The 21,337-nt window shown below is 38.3% G+C and overlaps 1 protein-coding gene across 2 annotated transcripts in view; it reads right to left on the bottom strand.

The window, feature by feature from the left end:
* Positions 1-13,837, bottom strand: part of LOC135225783 (uncharacterized) — a 602,193-nt gene extending 588,356 nt beyond the window's left edge. For both annotated transcript variants that reach the window (XM_064265254.1, XM_064265252.1), the window contains exon 1: positions 13,529-13,837. Coding sequence is in view for 1 of the 2 variants with exons in the window: in XM_064265252.1 (XP_064121322.1) it covers positions 13,529-13,566 (38 nt within the window). In the remaining variant the exon portion in view is untranslated. The remainder of the gene's footprint in view (positions 1-13,528) is intronic.
* Positions 13,838-21,337: the final 7,500 nt, after the last annotated feature.

Here is a 21,337-nt window from a genome sequence, read left to right as displayed (position 1 = left end):
CATGAATAGGCTCTCATCATTTTATACTGGACGCTTATGTTATCTAGGCTTTTAGGGATAAAAATCATAAATACACTTTCCTGAGAGTATAGTGGGCCTTTCAAGATGATCCTTCCGCCATAAAAACTAACCTATAATTCAATAAAGGTCAGGTAGAGAGAGCTAGAGGCTACAATGTCTCTTGAATAACCAAAGTGCATTTGATGGGGCTTCATTTCTAGTTCAGTTCTTTTTTGCCAACTTTCACGTTTTACATGATGTAAAACAACCCAGTATTGATTAAATATACAACGGTAGTTAGTCAACGTTCACCTGTCAATGTACAGATATTGCACATCATTTCATACGTGTAAGATATTTAGTTGAAAATGCTACTACAAAAATAGCTACTACTAGGCTTCATACACAAGAGCTTTCGGACAGGTTTGTATGTGTGTGTGTGTGTACGTATCTATGTGTATGTGTATCTGCTGTGTACATATATACATATGTGTATATATATTTCCTTTTTCACCTTTATATATAAAATTATTCTATAAGTTTGAACCCTGCTCATAACAAGGTCACAAGGCCGTCATATATCTTAATATCTGCCGGCACAGTAACAACAAAATACGCCGTTAACATGTTAAAAATAGAAAACACGAAAATAAAGATTCGAAATCCCTGACGTGGCTGAAATGAAATGGGATGGCAATTTCCTTTTCACGAACCTATTCTTATCGGCAGGATCCCCAAGTAAACCCTGACTGCGTAAGAATAAACAATCCGCTTCTTTCCCTGCTTCTTTCCCCGGCGTCGCGTCGCCTTCCTTTAAGCCGAAACTGATCAACCAAAACAGTCAGTCAGAGATTTCAAAACGTTTCACAGTATATGGAGAATTTCGAACAATGCAAGCACGCAAAAAGAACCTTTATTGTGGAACTGTGATGAAAATGGCAACAGTTCCAGCATACCGACGCTTGAGCAAAGGCAACAGTCTTGTGTACCTCGGTAACCGAGCCTCTATCCCAGAAACTCTCGTCTTTAGTGTTATTTCGCCGTTTCCTGTTTAAACTAACTATCCATTATAGTAAGCGACCCCGTATCGCCTGCCTCTCTCTCTCTCTCTCTCTCTCTCTCTCTCTCCGCCCCAAGTGGCACCTCTGTTGTTGCAACAAGCAACAATAACAACCTGGATGAGAGCAACGACAATTATTGAAATGAATTGCCGACTATAACAATACCTGGTCGTGTCTCTGCCCCGATGCACAATGTGATAACACCAAACCTTCACAAATGCGACTGGAGCGAGGGGAAGGGGGAATAAAAGGGGGGAGGCAGGCCACGAAGGGGAAAAAGGATAGGCAACAGGACAAAAAAAAAAGTTCACAGATAATCCAGAACGACGTGTGGCAAGCTGAAATTTAACTTACACACACACACACACACACACACACACACACACATATATATATATATATATATATATATATATATATATAATAATATAGCATATCCATCGAAACATTTTTGTAGCCAATTGTACTGTTGGCTCTCTTAACAACAATGCCATCATCCTTAGAATGTTGTTAGTTCTCTACGTATTAACATAATCGCCGAGCAACCACTTTTGTTCTGAACCAATGAAAACATGAACCCCGTTCGCTGCTCAGTTGCTTATTATTACGTACATTTAAGAACCTATAAACACTAACTGCCTCTTAGAGAGAGAAACAGAATTATAAACATCTCAAAATCTCATCATCGGTGTCACACCTCCACTAAAAGCCTCAGATCTTAAAAACTACTGAGGATAGAGGGCTGCAAATTGGTGCGTTGATCATCCACCGTCCAATCATCAAGCATACCAATTATATTTAGTCTCGGTAGTTTTAATTTGATTTAAGGTTAAATTTAGCCATCATCGAGCGTCCAACAACACAGGCCACCATCGGGCTGTGTTTCACTGGCCTTGGCTGAGAATTTCATAATGCATTATACTCTGTACAGAAAACTCGATAGCACCGAAGAAACTTTGGCGTTTTTTTACTTGCTTTTCTTCTTCATCTGCTTTAGAACACATTTAAATGTGGTTGATAATAAAACATTTATCAAACAGATATTAACCCACATGTGGAGAGCAGAAAATTATACAATAATTCGCCCGGCGAACATCTAACTGTCCGTAATTAAACAAGTACAATGAACACATCCTACATGACCTGCGTAAGAGACTGACCGACAGAGATTCAATGCGTGAAGGAACAAAATTCTTTAACAAATCAAAAACAATGACGACTTCGCGTCTGCTTTTAACAAGCATCGATCTAGAAATACTACATAAAATAATCACGGAATTCTTGTGGTCTCTTTAACGGCTTTCGCACCCCTACAGCGCCAGACCTATTTTCACACTGCGTCATTTCTGCCACTGAAAGCAATAACATAAAAAAAAAATTGGAAAACAATGGACCATTAACATGCCATAACGATATCCGGTTTCGCTATTTAAAACATGAATAATATGACGCCGGTATATAACAACAAGAGTTTACCCTTTTCGGACACTGGGGTGTCCCCTAGCTTCAAGACACTCCCCCCGCCGCTTAATTAAAAAACTAAGGCGTGATCCGGCCTCCATCTTACTTGGGACGCGTGCAAGATTTTCCCCTTATAAACATCACATTCCTAACTTTTAACGTAAATTGAAACGTGCTAAAATCTACGATCAAACAGAGCTTTGTTTCACAAACGAAAATTAAAATAAACACAGTATATCTTATTAGAAAGAATTTTTCTGTACTGGGTAACATGCACATTACTTATTTTTTACAATTTCATTCTAATAAATAAATCATAACTATCCTATTCTAAAATTCCTGTATCTTTGACTCAACGTGAAACACCTTTTTCAGACCTTTTTAGGCTCCTCCATAGACCTTTCCTGCCCCTCCAACAACAACCAAGTAGTTTGTAGGTTTACTCTCCGAGCAAGCGAAAGCTGAGACGAACGAAGTTGAAGGTCCTGCCCTCAAAAGATGGCCAAAAATTGACAGTATTCTGTGGTATTTTCGCTTACTCGGGGAGTAAGCCTACAAACTACTATTGTTGTTGTTAGAGGGGCAGGAAAGGTCTATGGAAAAGCCTAAAAAGGTCTGAAAAAAGTGTTTCGCATCGAGTCAAAGATACAGGAATTTTAGGATAGGATATTTATAACTTTTGAAAACAAAAAACAACTGAGAAGTTTCAAAGAATGTTCCAGATAACCAGTAAAATGACCCTATGACGTGACCTCTCGTCCTAATCTACTAATGGGGCACCAAATAGCCGAATGGTTCGAATAAACAAATGGTCAGTGTGAAGGCAATTAGTACCTAACATCGAATCACGAACAGAAAAATCATCTCCTCTTTTTAATAAATATACTTCGATCTTTATATTATTCAGAACTGATAGATGAAACACTGAATGCGTAGATCATTTGGCTTAACATACAACATTAATTGGAGAACATAGGAACCCCTTTAACCCAAGATCCTCAAACGTTCAGTATCAAACGCTGCCAGTTTAATCACCTTGCGTAATACAGCGAGTTCATGCTATTTCCTCAGTAACCTCTTCAGACTTTCACTCAATCACGGCCCAAAAACCGTCGGAAAATCCGAAAAAGAAGTCAAACCTTTCATATCTCTGCCTTCTTTGAAAAGAAAATTAGACGTAGAGATAGACTATCTCAAAGGATGACGTCTTATAAGACATATGAGCGATTTGCAGGTGCATCAGCACCGTCATATGATCGTCTTCATTTTATTTTAAGACGCCCATTGCAAACAGACAAATGTTCTGGCTGAACGAACAGACGGAAACAAGTTACGAAAGGCTTACGTACACAACAACGTTATTACATAGATGGTCTCGCGTGTACTTCACAGCCTTAATTTTGCTTAAGGCGGTCTGTAAACAACATTAACTTAACGCTCCTCACAAGCGTAATCGAGTTAGGCCTACACAGAACTCCCAATTAGGCCTTCCTCCGTCATTTTATTAGCTTTTAAAATCTCTGAATTCATCGCGAGATTTAAGACGTATGTTTACAGGACTCAAAACGATGGCCATTGTAGGTTGATATGATTATTGCCACTCTTTGGATTCATTGCTCAGAGACCCTATCCAAACCATATGGCAAGATTCATTGCCCTTGCAAAAGTTTACACACTTATATGTTTATAATATATACATACATATATATATGTGTGTGTGTGTGTGTGTGTGAGTGTGTGTGTGTATGTGTAGAAGTGTATGGAATCCAAAGATCTCTTTCTTATGGCTTTTGTTGATTATGAGTAAACATTAAACTGGACAGTATCCACTGATCACCAATATTCCTATTCCAGAACATTTCTGCCACACAAGATATTTCATAACGTTACACAAAAGTCTTATCAGTGATAAGCTGCCCCATTCAGAACACACAACATCACTAAAATATCCTGTGTAAGCAATCTTTTGCTTCCTGGATATCAAAGTGCCCCATTACCTCTTTTGCTTCACCTGACCACCACGTTCTCAATCACCTCTTTTACTTTCTCTGAACACTATCAAATTACTCCTCTTTTCTCCAGTATACAATCCTTCATTCTAACCACACATCAAAAACGAATTCAAACACTTTTAACTCTTCCATTACCAACAATTTTAATCCTTCATACTCCACATCAAAGTTTTTCTCACAGAAAAAAATCATCTGAACAGTTGGAAGTCTCGCATTCCCATTCAGTGTCCACACTTCACTTAACTTATATATGTTCTGGAACTCACCTCTTCTCTCCTCCTTCCATCACAAATTTCATCCAAAGTACCCAAAGAGGAAATCACTTCGTTCTATAACCATCAATACTAACATCTGTTATACCATATTCCCTCAGTCAGGTAATTCTCACAACCACTCTTGATAACATTTACCTCAATCTTTCTCTGACGAATACTTCAACCTCCCTTGATAAGTCTGCAGGCTCTCTTCCCTACTACTACAATCAACATGCATGACTTGCAAACACCAGCCATTAATGCCCCGTCTTTTTATCTAACAAGTTTGTGCCCATATCTACTGTCTTCTTTCTTATGTTTTGCAACACTCGACCATAAGAATTTTAAACACCTTTGGAAACGCTTAACACTCTCTTTTCAGACCCACCTTTACCACAGCTAGACCCTCTTCCTACTGTACACTCATACACAATTCACCATCAGCATGTCAATTTCTATATATTCTAGTGAATGATGGAATATACCATAGACAATTTCTCAACATCTAACGAATCATTTTCCTGTTAGTTCTGTTAAAAGGTTCTTTATTTGTCCACGGATAGTATGGATGGGGTTTCCCTTTACTCTCAGAATGTCTATAAAACTCTTTCCCTTGTCAAAACATACACCGTTCTTCCCTTATCAGCACTGCTATCAGCCTTTCTTTCTCATTCAAAATCTTACTACCGTATGCCTTCATTAATTTACTCAATCATTGTTATTTCCCTATCATTTTTAGTCATTTCTATCACCCTTCACTGCGTACAAAAACAACAGTTATTTATTTTCCTCATTCATCCTTCTGGAACGTTTCCTTCAGCCAAAGATACTTTGCTCACCCTAGTAAGACCTTATCATACTTTTCCCATTGTAATACAGCATCTCAAATGTAAACTCACGCTCTTAGTGCCCTTCTATCCTTCAGCCTTAAAAAACCTTCTTTCATACTCAACACTCACTCTCCAAAATTTTCAAAAATATCTTCCACTGGTGCATTACTCAGGTTGACCCCCTTCAGTCTTCCACTTTCAACAACTCTTCAAAATAGTCACTAAATCGACCCAGGACTGAACTAATTTAGACAGCACTAGCCCATCAATTCTAAGAACTATTTGCTTATAAACCTTTATCTCTTCACTGAATTCATTAGAGTACATCTCCAGCTGCTATTTAATAAAGGAGCCAAGATTCATCCAAAAATTTTCAATACATTTGTTTCAAATGTTTTGTATTGGACTACCTTAATGATTCTTTTGTATACCACTGCAGAATTACTACTTGTCGTGTAACTGCATTTCACTCTTCTTTCCTAGTGTACCAATTCCTGTTTTATTCCTTTTTTTAATAATCCTATACCTGTTATCACCCCGACTATATCAGTGACTATCTCTTTGAATTTGACATGACCCTCATACCTCATTATATTACTGTATCTAAGAACCTGGTCCATTTTCCAACTAGCTTCGCATTAAATGCTACTTTCCCTAAAGCTAAACAAACTGCTTAGCATTACCGTAAGACGTAATTAAGACTCTTTTACTCACCCTTGATGCTTATAAGAGCTGTGGACCTAAATGATATTTTCCTTTTATTTAATTATCTTAATTGCTGATTCCTTAGCTTCAAAAATCTGTTATATTATAAAAGTTAGCTAGAAGGGGAACGTTTGAACTTGTGTAACTGAGAATATGACTGCATTCGGTAACGGGTGGAGTGCGTCTAGCTACTGATAACGGCCCAGTTTCCATAACTCCCATATTATCTAAAGTTTTGTATGTCTGTATGCCTATGCAGCAAGTGGCAATTGGCCTTCACAATGCCTGCATGCTTGTGATGCTCCTCTTTTAATTTACAGTGTCGTAAAGAAATTCAGATTCTAGTCAATTCTCGTGATTGGTCTTGACTTCAGTCCTGCATTTGACTATATTAGTCATGAACTTCGATGAAAATTGGTGGACCATTCCTTAGCATCAATATTGAATCTTTAACTATTAGCCTGCAAACAGTGGCTACTGAAAGCCATTATAATGACTTCAGGAAAGCAATCCATGATGTTCTACAAGGTAGTGTTCTTGGCCCTAAACTTTTTATACTACATACATTCAAAGAGTGATTTAGCTTTAAAGACAAGTTTATTGGTTATGAAAGATTCTCCTTGCATGGCTCCATCTCCTAAGTACAGACCAATGGTTGTTCACTTTCCTAAATGATATTTGACTAAAATTAGTGCCAGGTACACATGATGTGGGTTGAGGTTAAACTACAATAAAACTCAAGGAAGACTGTTAGCAAGTCTACAACATTGGTCCTCGTTGGACGAGTCGGTTACGTGCTCGGCAACCGAAGTCAGGGTCCTGCTAACAAGGATTCAGAGGAATTTATTTCTGGTGACAGAAATTAATTTCTCGATGTGATTCGGATCCCACGATAAGCTGTATATAGGTCCCGTTGCTAAGTAACCAATTGGTTCCTAGCCACGTAAAATATCTAATCCTTCGGGCCAGCCCTAGGAGAGCTGTTAATCAGCTCAGTGGTCTGGTAAAACTGAGATATACTTAACTTACAACATTAGTTCCCCAAACCCAGATCTTTCCGAAGACTATTTCTTTAATAAGAGCAATTCTGTCAAAATTGTATGTGCTATTTTTAATTACGAAATAATTAATTACGAAATAACTTTTTGATAAATAAATTTAGTTATTTTATGTCTTCACTTACACAAAAATCAATATAGCTACTGAAAAAGTTTCAAAAGTTTTTTAGTAACCTATTTATCCTGAGAAAATGTTTCAGTTCTTTCATTCTTCCATGTTTCGTCGGCAGCTGTTGAACAAAAACTTGAGTTCTACCAAACTTCTTAAAAAAACCCTGATCTTGATACTCATCTCAGGCATCATTGTTCTATTTGCTCATTGTGCATGCTGTATACGACCTGTCATAATTCTGCATTCAGCAGGTATTACTAGAAGTATATTAAAGTCTGACAATATTGCCTTCCCTTCTGCGAGATTCAGTACCATGATTCCTCATGTGTCTGAATTGTGAGACATTCTTCGTTCATCCTTTAGTTGAATTATAGGAACTTCAGAATTTCAAACTTGGTTCAAATACTTTTTCCTGAGTAGGCTGACTGTGAACAAATCCACAGCACTCCAGTAGGTGCTCCTCTGCCTTGAGGCGCTCCCATTTGCATTTGTAGACATTGCTGCCCCAGATGCATTTCACCAGTAAGTCGTTTTCCCTAATACGAGGTGACTCCAAAGAAAAAACAAAACCAGTGTCATATTACGTGGACACTGGAATACCAATATCAATTACTGCTGGAACTACTGCGTCCAACGAATGTTTCAATGATAAGGGTAATGAGCTAGAAACCCTATGGCCTACCCAGGAATCTGCCGAAAAAAAGTCCACGATAATATATATAGTATATGCTCCTCCTCCTCTTCTTCCTCCTCCTGCTCCCCTGCTTTTCCCCATCCTCCTCCCACTCGTCATTCGCCATCGTCGTCGGCAGTAGAGACCCTCCTACTTAGTTATCATTGCCTTCATCTTCGTTTCCCGACTCGACTCGTCTCGAGGCCACTGCAAGTCCTCTGCGATTAACTTCAAAACTTAAATTCATTGAACAGATATATTTTCCAGTTATCTTCCCTCATATATATAATATATATATATATATATATATATATATATATATATATATATATATATATCTATATATATACATAAATATACTATACATACATATATATATATATATATATATATATATATATATATATATATATATATATATAAATGTCTCTTTTATCTTCATATATATATATATATAATATATATATATATATATATATATATATATGAAGAGAAAAAGTTAACTGGAAAAAATATTTGTTCCATGAACTACTTAATCGCACTGGCCTCGAGACGAGACGAGCCGGGAGAAGAAGATGAGGCAACGACGAGCAGCAAGGAAGGTCTCTACTGCCGACGACGGGCGACGACGCGTGGGAGGAGCAGGAGGCAGGAGCAGGAGCAGGAGCAGGAACAGGAGGAGAGGAGTAGGAAGAGGAGGAGGAGCAGCAGCAGGAGAGCAGAAATAGCGTAGTCATCGTCCGCCGTTGTCCCTTGTTGCCAGGCATTGAAATCGATAGAGTTGCAGTAGAGAGAGAGAGAGAGAGAGAGAGAGAGAGAGAGAGAGAGAGAGAGAGAGAGAGAGAGGGTTGTATTAACGATTCCCTTCCACTCCCTCAACCTTAGTTAAATAGGGAGGAGAGCTGAACGAGGTTTGTAGGTGGAGAGGGGAGAGAGCAGAGAGAGGGGGTGGGGGGGGGGTGGGGAAGGACAGCGGCCCAGCTCCATTAATAAGAACCTCGTCATTACCCTACCCACTATAACAGATAATCACGTCACGCTCCTTTCGCTTCCCTACGCTTCACTCATAAAGCCCGGCCGCCTTGCAAAAAATATGAAGAAACAATAAGAAAAAAAAAAAACTCCGTCGGTACTCGGAAGGACTATCTCGTGTAACTAACCTACAAAGCAAGATCACAATCATCCGCACAGAGAATGCTTAATCACCTCATTTGCTATTCGGGTACAACGCAGATATGTACCATATGTCTGTAAAAAACAATTACTATATGTAACCTTGCTCTTATTCATTTATGGTCATTCATTCTACCATGATTACAGTTTCCCCAGTCGTCCAAATACATGAAAAACATTTTTTTGACCGAACGTCCAAAATACAAAGAACTGCTTTATTGCTTTTTTTCAACTCAGGGGAAATTTCTTTCTCTGTCACTTCTTGGAATGTGTACTGAGGGGGAACCTTTAGTTTGCAATTAATTTTTCATTTTAGTCAGTACAGCTAAGTTTTACAAAGACAAAAAAAAAACGAAAAACATGGGAATACACCACTGTATAATGTAGACTGCGCCCGCGACACTACAGCAAAGACATGGATGAACTGTCAAATAAATCCTACCAAATTCTGGCAAGATAAGTTCATTTAGGCTAGATCGAATTGCTGTATCATCTTTTCACAAAATAACAGAGTACAGAACCGAACCCAACTCAGAAAGGCGAAGATTATCGTCAAACGAAAGTTGCAAGTTAGGATTCTGTAACTCTGTTTGCCCTTGTGACTGTGTTAACAATCAGGTGACACTTAAATAGCCCACTAGTAATAGTCTAATTACCCTAATTATGGCTAATGGGCTGTGGTAAGACATATTACGGTAATTACACAGCGTGGGTATGTGCGTATGACTGTACAGCTCGTGACCGAGAGCGCTAGTAGATAGTAATTGTTTAATTGGTGCCAGTTATATTCTTATATTTCTAGTTTAAATAATGCCAACCATTCCTTAAACTGATAATTTACATGTGCCTTGTTAACAAAATCAAAGGGCAGGAAAGCAACCTATTCAACTGATCATTTTCCAATAAAAAAAAAAAAAATAAATGGCGCTCGAACCTACGGGATCCACTCGCCACGTTTCAACTTCCAAAAAAAAAATTCTCCTTTCTTAATCACCCTCTTTCTCTTTCATAAACTAAATTTCACAAAAGAAAGCACGTCTAAACGCAAAAAAATATATGCAGGATAACATTTGAGAAAAAATGACAACTCGGATAACTGCCGTGCTCTTGCAGACTAAAAGTAAAATATTTTTTTAATACTCAAGATTCTTAGCTATAACCAGAGCTGACACTTTTGTCCTTTTGAGCTAAATTTCAGGCAAAACATTTTAAAGCAAGAGTCGATGTGAGTCAAACACCTATATAAGGTACAACTTCCACTGTGCGTGACTCAACCTTAGTTAGGCCTAACTCACGAAAGGAAACATGCCTCATTTTTACGGTGTGGCACCATCGCCACTGATGTAATCTGGTCCTTGGTCATTACTGCCAATGAGCGTGTGGCTGACCAGAAAAGGGAAAGGAGATCAGTGATACAAACAGACAGAAACAACGAAAAGAACAAGTTTACTACACCAGTCATAATTCTCACAAATTGTTAAATCACTTTCTTTGCATTGATATTTATAATATTGTTATCATTATACGTAGTAGTAAGAGTATCGGTAATAACAAACACACACACACACACACACACACACACACACACACACACACACATATATATATATAATATGTGTGTGTGCGTGTGTGTGTGTGTTAAGAAACCAGAGAGAAAAGTATAAACACATCGAAGATTTAAAGAATATGGAAGCTGATGCTCTGCAAATCGAGGGGCACATATCGTTTAATTTCTAGGTACTATAGCTGTTAATGGAAGTTCGCTGTTGAAGCAGACCTTATAAAACTGGAAAACTGGATGTCTTCGGCGATGGATAGTTACTGGAATTCAAACTTATAAACAACATCACACACGGCAATAACAACAATGTCATCTGCATAGTGCATGATCTAAATCTCTAGCTATAAAGGCTGAAAAAATCAAATGGATAAGCAACAAAACGTAAGTCGACTCATCAAAAACCACAACAATGCTAGACGACCTCCGTTTCCCCAGGACACGCCGATCAATAACAAACCAGAAACTGTTTCTAAACCGAATCAATATTGAACAGACGATGAACGCCACGCACCGCGGGGGAGGGAGACGGAGCCAAAGACAACTCAAAAGCACTGCTGATGGCGAGGAGGAGGAGGAGGAGGAGGAGGAGGAGGAGGAGGAGGAGGATACAAGATAGAGGGGCAGAGGGAAGCAGGGGATGGGATGGGTAGGAGAGAGCGAAATCGGCCTTCAAAAATCACCCGTTATTCAACTGCAATCATTCTGAGACTAGCAAAATCTCTCTCTCTCTCTCTCTCCTCTCTCTCTCTCTCTCTCTCCAACAGACGAAGCCATTTATAACATACTACATACACTCACGCACACACAAACTCACTCACAAATATATTAGTAAGATTGTGACTAATTCGCTCAGAAACATTTGAACTCTGGGGGCTAGTGCTAAACATGCCGAAACAGTGATTCATCTACACTATTTCGCCGTGTTTAGTACTAGTCCTTGGGGGGCGTCAAAATGTGTTTCGCCGGTTTGAGTACTAGCCTTCGGAGATCAATGTTCATAAGCGAACTGGTCATATCACAAATTTCCTGGAAATTTCAGTGATTTCGTGGAATCCCTGGATTTCGCAAATCTTACTGTAGAACACATACACACAGATATATATATATATATATATATATATATATATATATATATATGTGTGTGTGTGTGTGTGTGTGTGTGTGTGTGTGTGTGTGTGTGTGTGTGTGTGTGTAAAACCGAACCCCTCATTTGCTATGTTCAGTTTCCAGACAAACCCAGAGCAAGTACGATTCCACTTCTTGGTATTTCCCCAGCGTCAAATGAAGTTTTTATGGTATAATGCCCTTCGTACATAAACAATCCAGCAACTGCCATTAACTTACACTAACCATATTACTACTTCCGTTATCTAGGCACAATATTATTCTCATTATAACTTTTGTCAATGATGTTATGTTTTGGTTTCGGACTTTCTACCATTTGTTTGTTACCAGGGCCACTGACCACTTCCCGTCGCTAAGCCTCTGGTGATAATGAGGGCGTTTTATTGTTGTTTCTAGGACAAAACAGCCAAATTGTAATCGATACTCATCAAAGTTCATCTCCTGGAAAGAGTTCAGTCAATGCAAGTTTCCATAAGTTTTAACACAAGTCTGCTATTTAACCAATAGAAAGACAGACACTTCAAACAATAGGATATATGTAATATTAAATGGTCAAGGGAAATTGACAGAATATATATAGTAATATCCAACTGCACTGCTAGGCTTTCAGGTTACTGATACACCTCGAGCAAACTGAAGTTGTTAAGAGACGTTCTGTGGTCGGTTCATGTTCGTTTTTAACACAGGTGATGCTTACAAGTCATTCCTTTCACAGCTGTCAGGCTGTAATCTTCAGGGGCCACACCAAATTCAACCACAATCATTGTGCAGGTCAAGACGGTTCATCTAATTTCACACATAAAAATTACTAAAAATGAAATTTCTTTAAAAATTGTTACAAAATGTTTGTAGCATAGGCTATTCAGGCTCTACAATCTTCAACAATTTAATTTTAATAACGAGACCTGAATCCTTAATAATAATTGTATTTTTATATGTTCCAGGTGTTAAGATTTTAAATATCTATATTAAATTCTTCAATATCTTCTTCCCAGCTTTAAGATAAAAATATATACGCTAGAGACAATGAATGAAGAACAAAACGCGTAGGCCTACGGCATCACGCCAAATATGGTAGAGAAAGCCGATAATGGGTATGGGCAACAACATCCTCTTAACAGACAGAAAAAGAAAGCTACTAGTGTCTCTCCGTCCATTCTATAAGCCAAAGGGTCTCATCTGACAAATAGGAGACATGTCAACCAACAAAAATATATTGTTAACATCTGTCACTCTTCTAGTTGTCAAAGAAGTCTTCCAGGGTGATGAATCTTTAACGCAATGACACGAAAACGGTTGACGAAATAAAAGATTATACGATACAACGAACCTCAACTTAAAAGCCACCGACGCCGCGGGGGTGTTCGAGGTTTATTGCTTGGCACCGAGAGGTGACACTCGCAATGTTTTGGGGGCGTCGTTTTGAGCGTCACCCTCAGAACGATTAACTTGACGCGATTCCTGACTGAAAGATGAAGCTTCATAGATTACTGATGAACGTACCTTGAGGAATTGAAGCGTTTCTTTATCCCTTTAAACATTTTCTGAACATCGGTGTCGCTGATGAGGAGGTTGTTCTCCCTGTGGCCTTCCTATTAAAAACTCCACCGCGCAAACGTTACCGGAGGGGATGAGTCCCTCCTCTCGCTCTTAGAAGTTGCAGAAGAATCGACAGTACTGTTTGATAATACTGAATTACTACACATGAGTCATGACAAACACATCACTGTGCACTACACACAACGTATACATCTACTCCGGTCGGAGAAACTCACAACACTGGACTGCTCGAGCAGCCAGGAACACAACTCGCTCTCGTTGAACATGTCTCTAGTAGCCCCCTCCGCCCTCCCACCCCCGCGATCAGACACCCTGCTACCCTCTATCGATCTCGCTCACCCTCCTTTTTTTCCTTTTCTCTCTATCTCACTCTCGTATAAGAGTGGGAAGATTGGTTCTTACAGAAATATAACACCAATACGGAATTAGTTTCGCTAATAACGTTTGCAAGCAAGTTACAAAAGCCTACTACAGATGCCGTAGTAATACGGTAATTCTGTCTGGCGTGTGCGATGGGGAGGGGTTGGAGAAGGGTGGCTGGGGAGCGTCGCTGTGCATAAGTACGTACGTGTGCGTCCGTTTATATGAGAGTGTGTACGGGAGCCACGAGGTCTCCGGAACAATGACACACCAATGGCGAGAACGTATGTATATACATGTCTGCCTCGCTTAAACGTCTGCGAGTGATATACAGCAATGTCTGAATCCGGGTGCGATGGTAACTCCAATTTGCTTTAGAGCTGCCATGATAATTAGATATCGTTGTACTGATAAGCTTTGTTCAAAGCCAACTTGTAGGTCTTACCAGTTACTTCGAAAACTCTTTTTTTTTTTTTTTTTTTCAGAGTAAATTGGAAGAGCACCTTTTGCTGTTCGTCTGTAGTACAGGTGAGTGCAATTATGTGATCTGAGCACCGCCAATATCTGCAATGAAATAACGGACAACGGAATTGATGAGGACGTGTCACGTGAACTGCTTTCGGAAAATGATACTTAATAATGTTAGTGATAATGAGCGTTATTAATAATCATGAATAAATTTTTAAGATAAAATAACCAGTAATTTGCAAAAGCAAAAATAAATATTATGGCTTAACGTTGAAACAAAAGTAGTAAACAAAGACGTCTGGCATTAAACGGAATGCTCGCAGAAGACCGAGGATGATTTCGAACACTTTTTCTTTCGCTTTTCTCTTCTCTTGAAAGATAGTTTCTTTTGGTTTTATGAATATTCAACAGCTTGATTGCTCACACTTTTACGCAGAAAGAGATGGAACAATCACAGCAGGCGATAGAATAAGAAATATGGGAGATATACTTCTTTAACAATGAAACAGGGTCTGTCAATGTGATGAAATGTTAAGTCCGAAAATGTAGAGAAATTTTCGTTAGAACCGAAAAAAGATGAGATTATGAAACAAAAACCATTAAAAATTTTGTTTTTGTTGGCTCGTAGAGATAGAAACCGCCGATATTCTGGGTACAGCATTAACCTTTTCCAAGCCTTCCCCTAAACCACTGCAATCTTCTTGACGTTATTTTTAGCTTATGTGTGCGGAGATAGTCTCATGAAATTTAACCGAGTTTTGTACTTAGCATATGCTTAATAGCTCTTTTCTTCCGTTCTTTGTTTATTTCTAATGAAACAGAGTAACCTTTTCTACTGAAATGAAAAAATTAAATACTGATTAATGTAGAGGTAGTGTGTGTTTATTCCGCCTGGGAACCAAATTATATATATATATATATATATATATATATATATATATATATATATATATATATATATATATATTTACATTTATATATATGTGTGTGTGTCTGTGTGTGATAACTGGGCATGTTTTCTCTAATGCAACTCCCATTGAAGTCAATCGCATTATTTGCAGACTATCCTTTCATTAGACTTTGAATCAGCCTATACCTCTTTTTTTTCCTTGGGCGTGTGTGTGTGTGTACGCGCAGAATCGATTTCTAGCAAATCCCAAAAAAGAGAATTTCATCTCATGCTCTCTGACATGGGCAGTTGCTTGGTGCAGCTGTCATGGTTGGAGGCCATTTTGTCAATACCTGGGAGAGGAAATATATCATTATTCGCACATTTAGCAGTACTTAATAACTTGCAACATAGCAATATTTTCCAGGAAATGGTGGTGTTACAGAAGTGACATTTACCCTAATCACCAGGAACTTTAATAAGATCGCTAAATATGTACCACTTTTATTCACTTATAGAGAGAGAGAGAGAGAGAGAGAGAGAGAGAGAGATTATTAAAACAAATACTATTGAATACATAAACCTTTACAGGGAGTATTACAGCATGAGCATATGCCATTTATCCATTGTGAGCTATAAAGTGCAAATATCACTTCGGTTTGAAAATATAGCAAACGTGTAAGCAGAAGTTTACTTCTATCACGTACACAAGAAGCTCTCTCTCTCTCTCTCTTTCTCTCTCTCTCTCTCTCTCTCTCTCTCACACACACACACACACACATATAATATATGTTGACGGGATATTAATCTCGTTTTTATTTGGTAAACGTGGAACCCCGAGCGTCAGGCAAACCGATACACAATATCTCTCTCTCTCTCTCTCCATTCTAACAGGTAATCAAAATAAGAGTCAAGTTATATAAAAAATAACTATTTATTTAACAATGGAAAGATAATAATCCAAGTCTCACTGACTAACTTAACTCAGTTAACCCCCCAACATTAAAATGTCTAAAACAGTAATTTGTCACACCAATTGTCTATTCTCCCATACAGGACTCTCTGTCCCCCTAGGACTCTCGGTCCCCCCTTGCCAGAATCGTCTGTTTCAAAGACACAAGAAACACACTCGTTAGCACACATAAGTTTAAAGACAAAGTTAAAGATTAAACATTCTTACAATGTGTAACAAGCTATCCCTTTTGGCTAAAGTAATTCAACACTCACCCTTTGCCAACTCAGAATATTACGCACTTTGTATAGATAAACTGTCGCAGAGCTCTCCCGGCATCTTGCCTTTCTCCCACGGATCTCTATGCAAGTCTTCCCATAGACTTGGCTAAAGACGCCATTATCAAAGGAAGAGGCACACACGCGCATATGAATGCACACTTCGTTAACGCCCCTTGTTACTGGCTACAACCAGTTTCCCAAAGGCACTTTGAAAAGACCCATGAACTCACATAACTACAGGACGAAAGTTGCCCTGCTTAACTATGCACTTTCGAATCACGCCATCACAGAAATCATTTATCAGCTTTTCTCGGGTTGTTTGTTCGGCTCTGTTCTCCGCATTCCAAGAAATGTCACAACGAACATATTAAATATATTATTAATTACAATCCCCGCCACAGAAGCTCGGCCACGCTAAATTGCTAGCTCCCGCCTAGGAAATGGTCAAACAAAACAGCTTATATAATATAAAAAACATTGGCCAGCTTAAGATAAAATATAAGTAATAACTGCACGTCTCTGGCACCACAAAGTAAAGTCTATCACACTTCATCTCCAATAACACTAGAATTTTCTCTCATTTTGGATTCTTGAATATCCCTCTTCGTCTGCAACTGGCTGCTCAAACTGTAGCAGGCTGTAGGAAGGCGAACGGCCTCCCTCCTTGTAGACAAAAAACCGCTGTAGAACTCTGTAGAAACTCTCGTAATCACCCTGGATAAACAACAGCAACATCTCTGCACGGCTGGTGGACGTCTTGCTAGCGTCAGGGAACGACTTTTTGGTGTGTTAGTATGTCAGTCAAGTCATCGGTCAATCAAAGAAAATTAACCCCAGACATACTACTTCTATCAAACAATGACCTCAAAACGTCAGAAATACTAACTGAGCGTCTCCCAATTAACTCCATTTAATATGACTACTAAATCATAAGTCAATATCACAACTCGCAAAGAAAAAAAAAATATCAAGTTCTCTAACTCAATTCTCCAAACTCACACATCAGCACACACACAACTCAGAACTCACAGAAACTCCACGGACATCTGCACTCACATTTCAAACTCGAATGTTCTCATAAGTAAAAAAAAAAAAAAGAAAAAAAAAAAAAGACAATGAACCCAAAGAAAAAAAATCACGTAACAAGCCCAGACCCAAAAATGTTCTCTCGAGCTCTGATATTACAGCAACTCACAAAATCAGTAAAAATCTCCAATGTTTTAATAGCAAAAGCCCCTTTACTGCTAATATAATTAATTACAATGAGACTTAATGTCAAACTCCCATTTATATAAATCTCAACCCCGATATGTAGTTTGTGGAATCTGAACATAGTGTTATTTTTATTAGTTTTGTGAAGGCACCAAAGAAAGAGTAGACGTGTGTAACAGGCCTTTTTTGAGTGAGAAGTAGCAGCTGTGTATACAGGTATTTTTCAAATGTTTTGAAGTGCACTTCGAGGTTTTATTTTACCATTGGATAAAATTATCATTTTCAATACATTTTTCTTTTGCTTTGTTCTTTTGACATGTCCATTTTTATATGCTTAATGTTTGTACCGTCAATGCTTTGATTGTTTTCATATTATGCATTATGTTTTTTTGCATTGTCTTTATTTTGTTTAATTAGTTTGAATAATATTCTATTGTGTAATTGTTTGAATCTAACACTTGCAAATTAATTTGTATTTAATTAAATTTCATTTCAAATTTAATTATTGCTTTATGATTTAATTTAATTAATTTTCTTGATAAACTTTGATTTAATTTTGCTTAATAATTAATTCAAGAATTAATTAAACTTTTGTTTTCAAGTAATAACAATTTCCCTGAGATTGTGAATTTCACTTATAAATTTTGAATTTAGAAATAAAATTTTCATATTTAAAATTTATATGAGCATTTTATTTTTTATTTTTTGGTTCCCCACCAGTATTATATTTTATTTTGTTTAGGTATAAATATAGAGTGGTAATTGTGCCGTTTCCCTCAAATGAATCAGAATCAGGGAAATACTTAGATTTGAAATTGTAGGAGTGATGCCCTTTAATTAAGATTACCTCAAATCCATTTTAATGTAACTTAGACTGATTGTTTTCTTGACTGTTCAGTTCTATAAGGGATCACTATTACCTTTAGAGTATTCAGTCGTTTAGTATTTGTGATGAAGGGTCAGGTGTCTGGCTGTAGTGAGGTAAGTAATAACCAGGTACTTGAACAAACTGTACCCTAAATACAAAGGGTGTCCCAGACCCAGGAATAAAAGGGTCTCTTGTGCTAACAAGTACAAATGGTAAGTTTGGGTAAACAAATATTAATGGTGTCCAGACACAGATCTTTGGCTACTTCGTGCACCAAGTATTAATGGTGTCCATACCTAGATACTCTAGAGCACTTCATCACAAGTATTAATGGTGCCCCAGACCCGGGATATTTGGCACTTTATGTGCCAAGTATTATTAATCCCCAGAGACCAGGGAGGAAAACAAATCCCATTATCACTCTAGCTTATACTGGTGGTGTTAGGAATATATTTTGTTAAAAGAGTGACCATATATTTGTTTTTGCATCTTATTGTAAGAATTGTATTTGAGAAAAATGGCTCCATTCGATACTCAGGAATTTTTAGCATCCCCTTCCATCCAAGTGTTATCTGAAACTACTCTGACTAAGGCACAGTGGAGTGCTTTAGCAGTAGCACGTGGTGGTCATGTGTCTAGTAGCATGATAAAAGCAGAAATCAAATGCAGTGCCATGCAAGCATTGATAGACTCTGGTAGAATAACTGATGATGATGAGTTAGAACTGGCTCAAGAGTTGTTGAATGTAGCAGAGGCTGATCTTATAAATAAGCAGGTTGAAAAGAACGAGAAAAGTGACGCAGAATTGGAACTCAGACACATAGAAGCAGAAGAAAGTTTGATTAAGCTGAAAATGCAGGCTGAAAGAGAGAGAATGCAAGCTGAAAAAGACAGAGTAGACAGGGAAAACAAGAAAGAAGAGAAAGAGAAGAAGAAAAAGCAGCAGAAGATGAAAGGCAAAGGATAAAAGAGGAAAGAGAAATTGCAAGACATGAAAGGGAGATGGAATTGATAAGAGCTAGATCCACATTACCTGTAACACCGTCTAACCCTAACCATGGTAATCAAGACCCTGCATTTGATGTAGTAAGAGTGCAGAAGTTAATCCCTAAGTTTACTGAAGAGGCTCCAGATGAGTTCTTTGATCACTTTGAGAAAGTGGCTTCAGGTATGGGATGACCAGAAGATAAATGGTCAGTTTTACTACAAAGTGTCTTGATTGGTAAAGGGAGAAGTGCTTATTTAGCCTTAACAGCTGATCAGTGTAAAGACTACAAGGTGCTCAAACATAATGTGCTACAAGTATACCATTTGACCCCAGAGTACTACAATGAAAGATTCAGAAACTTAAGAAAGGATGAAAAAGTAACTTTCTTGGATTACGCTTATAAAGTGAGAAGGTGTTTTAAAAGATGGTTGGCGGTAGCTAAAGTTAAAACTTTTGAAGAGTTAGAAGAGTTAGTTGTTTTAGAGCAATATTTTAAAGGTATTCCTGAGCATATAAGAGCCTATTTGAGAGAGAGAGAGGTTAAAAAAAACTTGACAAAGCTGCTACACTGAGTGAAGACTACAATATAATAAGTAGCAGGCGCAATTATAATGTCAAGTACCAGAATCCGCTACGCCAAGGTTTTAAGTCTCATCCTGGTTTCAGGAGCAATTTTATAAATGGGAAACCTACAAGTAATAATACTCCTCAGGAAGCTAATGTGAAATCCTCATCTAATTTTGCAAGACAGTTGCAAAAGCCTAATCTCGTCTGCTTTAAGTGTGGAAGAGCAGGACACTTCAGTCAGCAGTGTTATTGGAATTATCAGCAGTCCAAGCCTGTTGGTCAAATAGTAAGAGGTGACCAGGTCAAACAGACTGTTTAGAACAATGTGGGGAAGAATCCGACTTCAGGGAATACTGAAACTAAACAAGCTGAGTGTTTAGCAACCAGTGGAAATGTAACTTCAAGCAGTGAGTGGCTAAGCAGTTTGGAGGTCTTTAAGCCATATATCTATGAGGGTACACTGGCAACTCAAGAAGAGAGTGTGCAGGTACCAGTCAAGATTTTACGTGATACAGGGAGTAACCATAGTGTGGTGTTACGTGGTGCTCACCCAATGTTGGAGAAGAATCTCACTGGAGATTCGGTTATTTTGTAGGGTATAGGAGGAGAGGAAGTAACTCCTATATGCCGCTTACACCTGTCCTGTGAATTGGTGGCAGGGAGTGTTGATTTTGCTGTAAAGAACTTACTGGCTGTGGAAGGTGTACATGTTCTGTTGGGTAATGAAGTTGGTGATGTTCCATTTGTTCCTTGTCCCGTAGTGACAGACAAACCCTTGAGGATTAGTCCTACGTTAGAGTTGGAGAAGAATAACCCCCACCTGTTCCCTAGTTGTGTAACTACCAGAAGTATGAGGAGAATTAGGACTGTTGGTGAAGAAACTGAGGATTTGCACGCCCAAGAAGGATCAAGTGAAGGATTTTTGAACTTAGAACGATTGTTCCAGGGGAGTGATGCTTCCCGTGAGCTGACCGAGAAAGGATTTCCCAAGAAAATTAAGAACCTGTTGTTCCTGAAGAGACTTCGAGTAGTCAGAGTGTTCCTGAAGATAGTAGTGAAACTACAGTAGCTGAGGTAGCAGATATTGATAGTTCAACCCTTGAAGTTGGACAGGTAACAAGAGAGAAGCTAATGGACTTGCAGAAGAAGGATGCATCGTTAGCTGAT

The sequence above is a fragment of the Macrobrachium nipponense genome, chromosome 13 (genome assembly GCF_015104395.2).
Source record: "Macrobrachium nipponense isolate FS-2020 chromosome 13, ASM1510439v2, whole genome shotgun sequence".
NCBI lineage: Eukaryota > Metazoa > Arthropoda > Malacostraca > Decapoda > Palaemonidae > Macrobrachium > Macrobrachium nipponense.
Note: the sequence above shows the minus strand (reverse complement) of the source record. Positions and strands in the feature narration are given on the sequence as shown.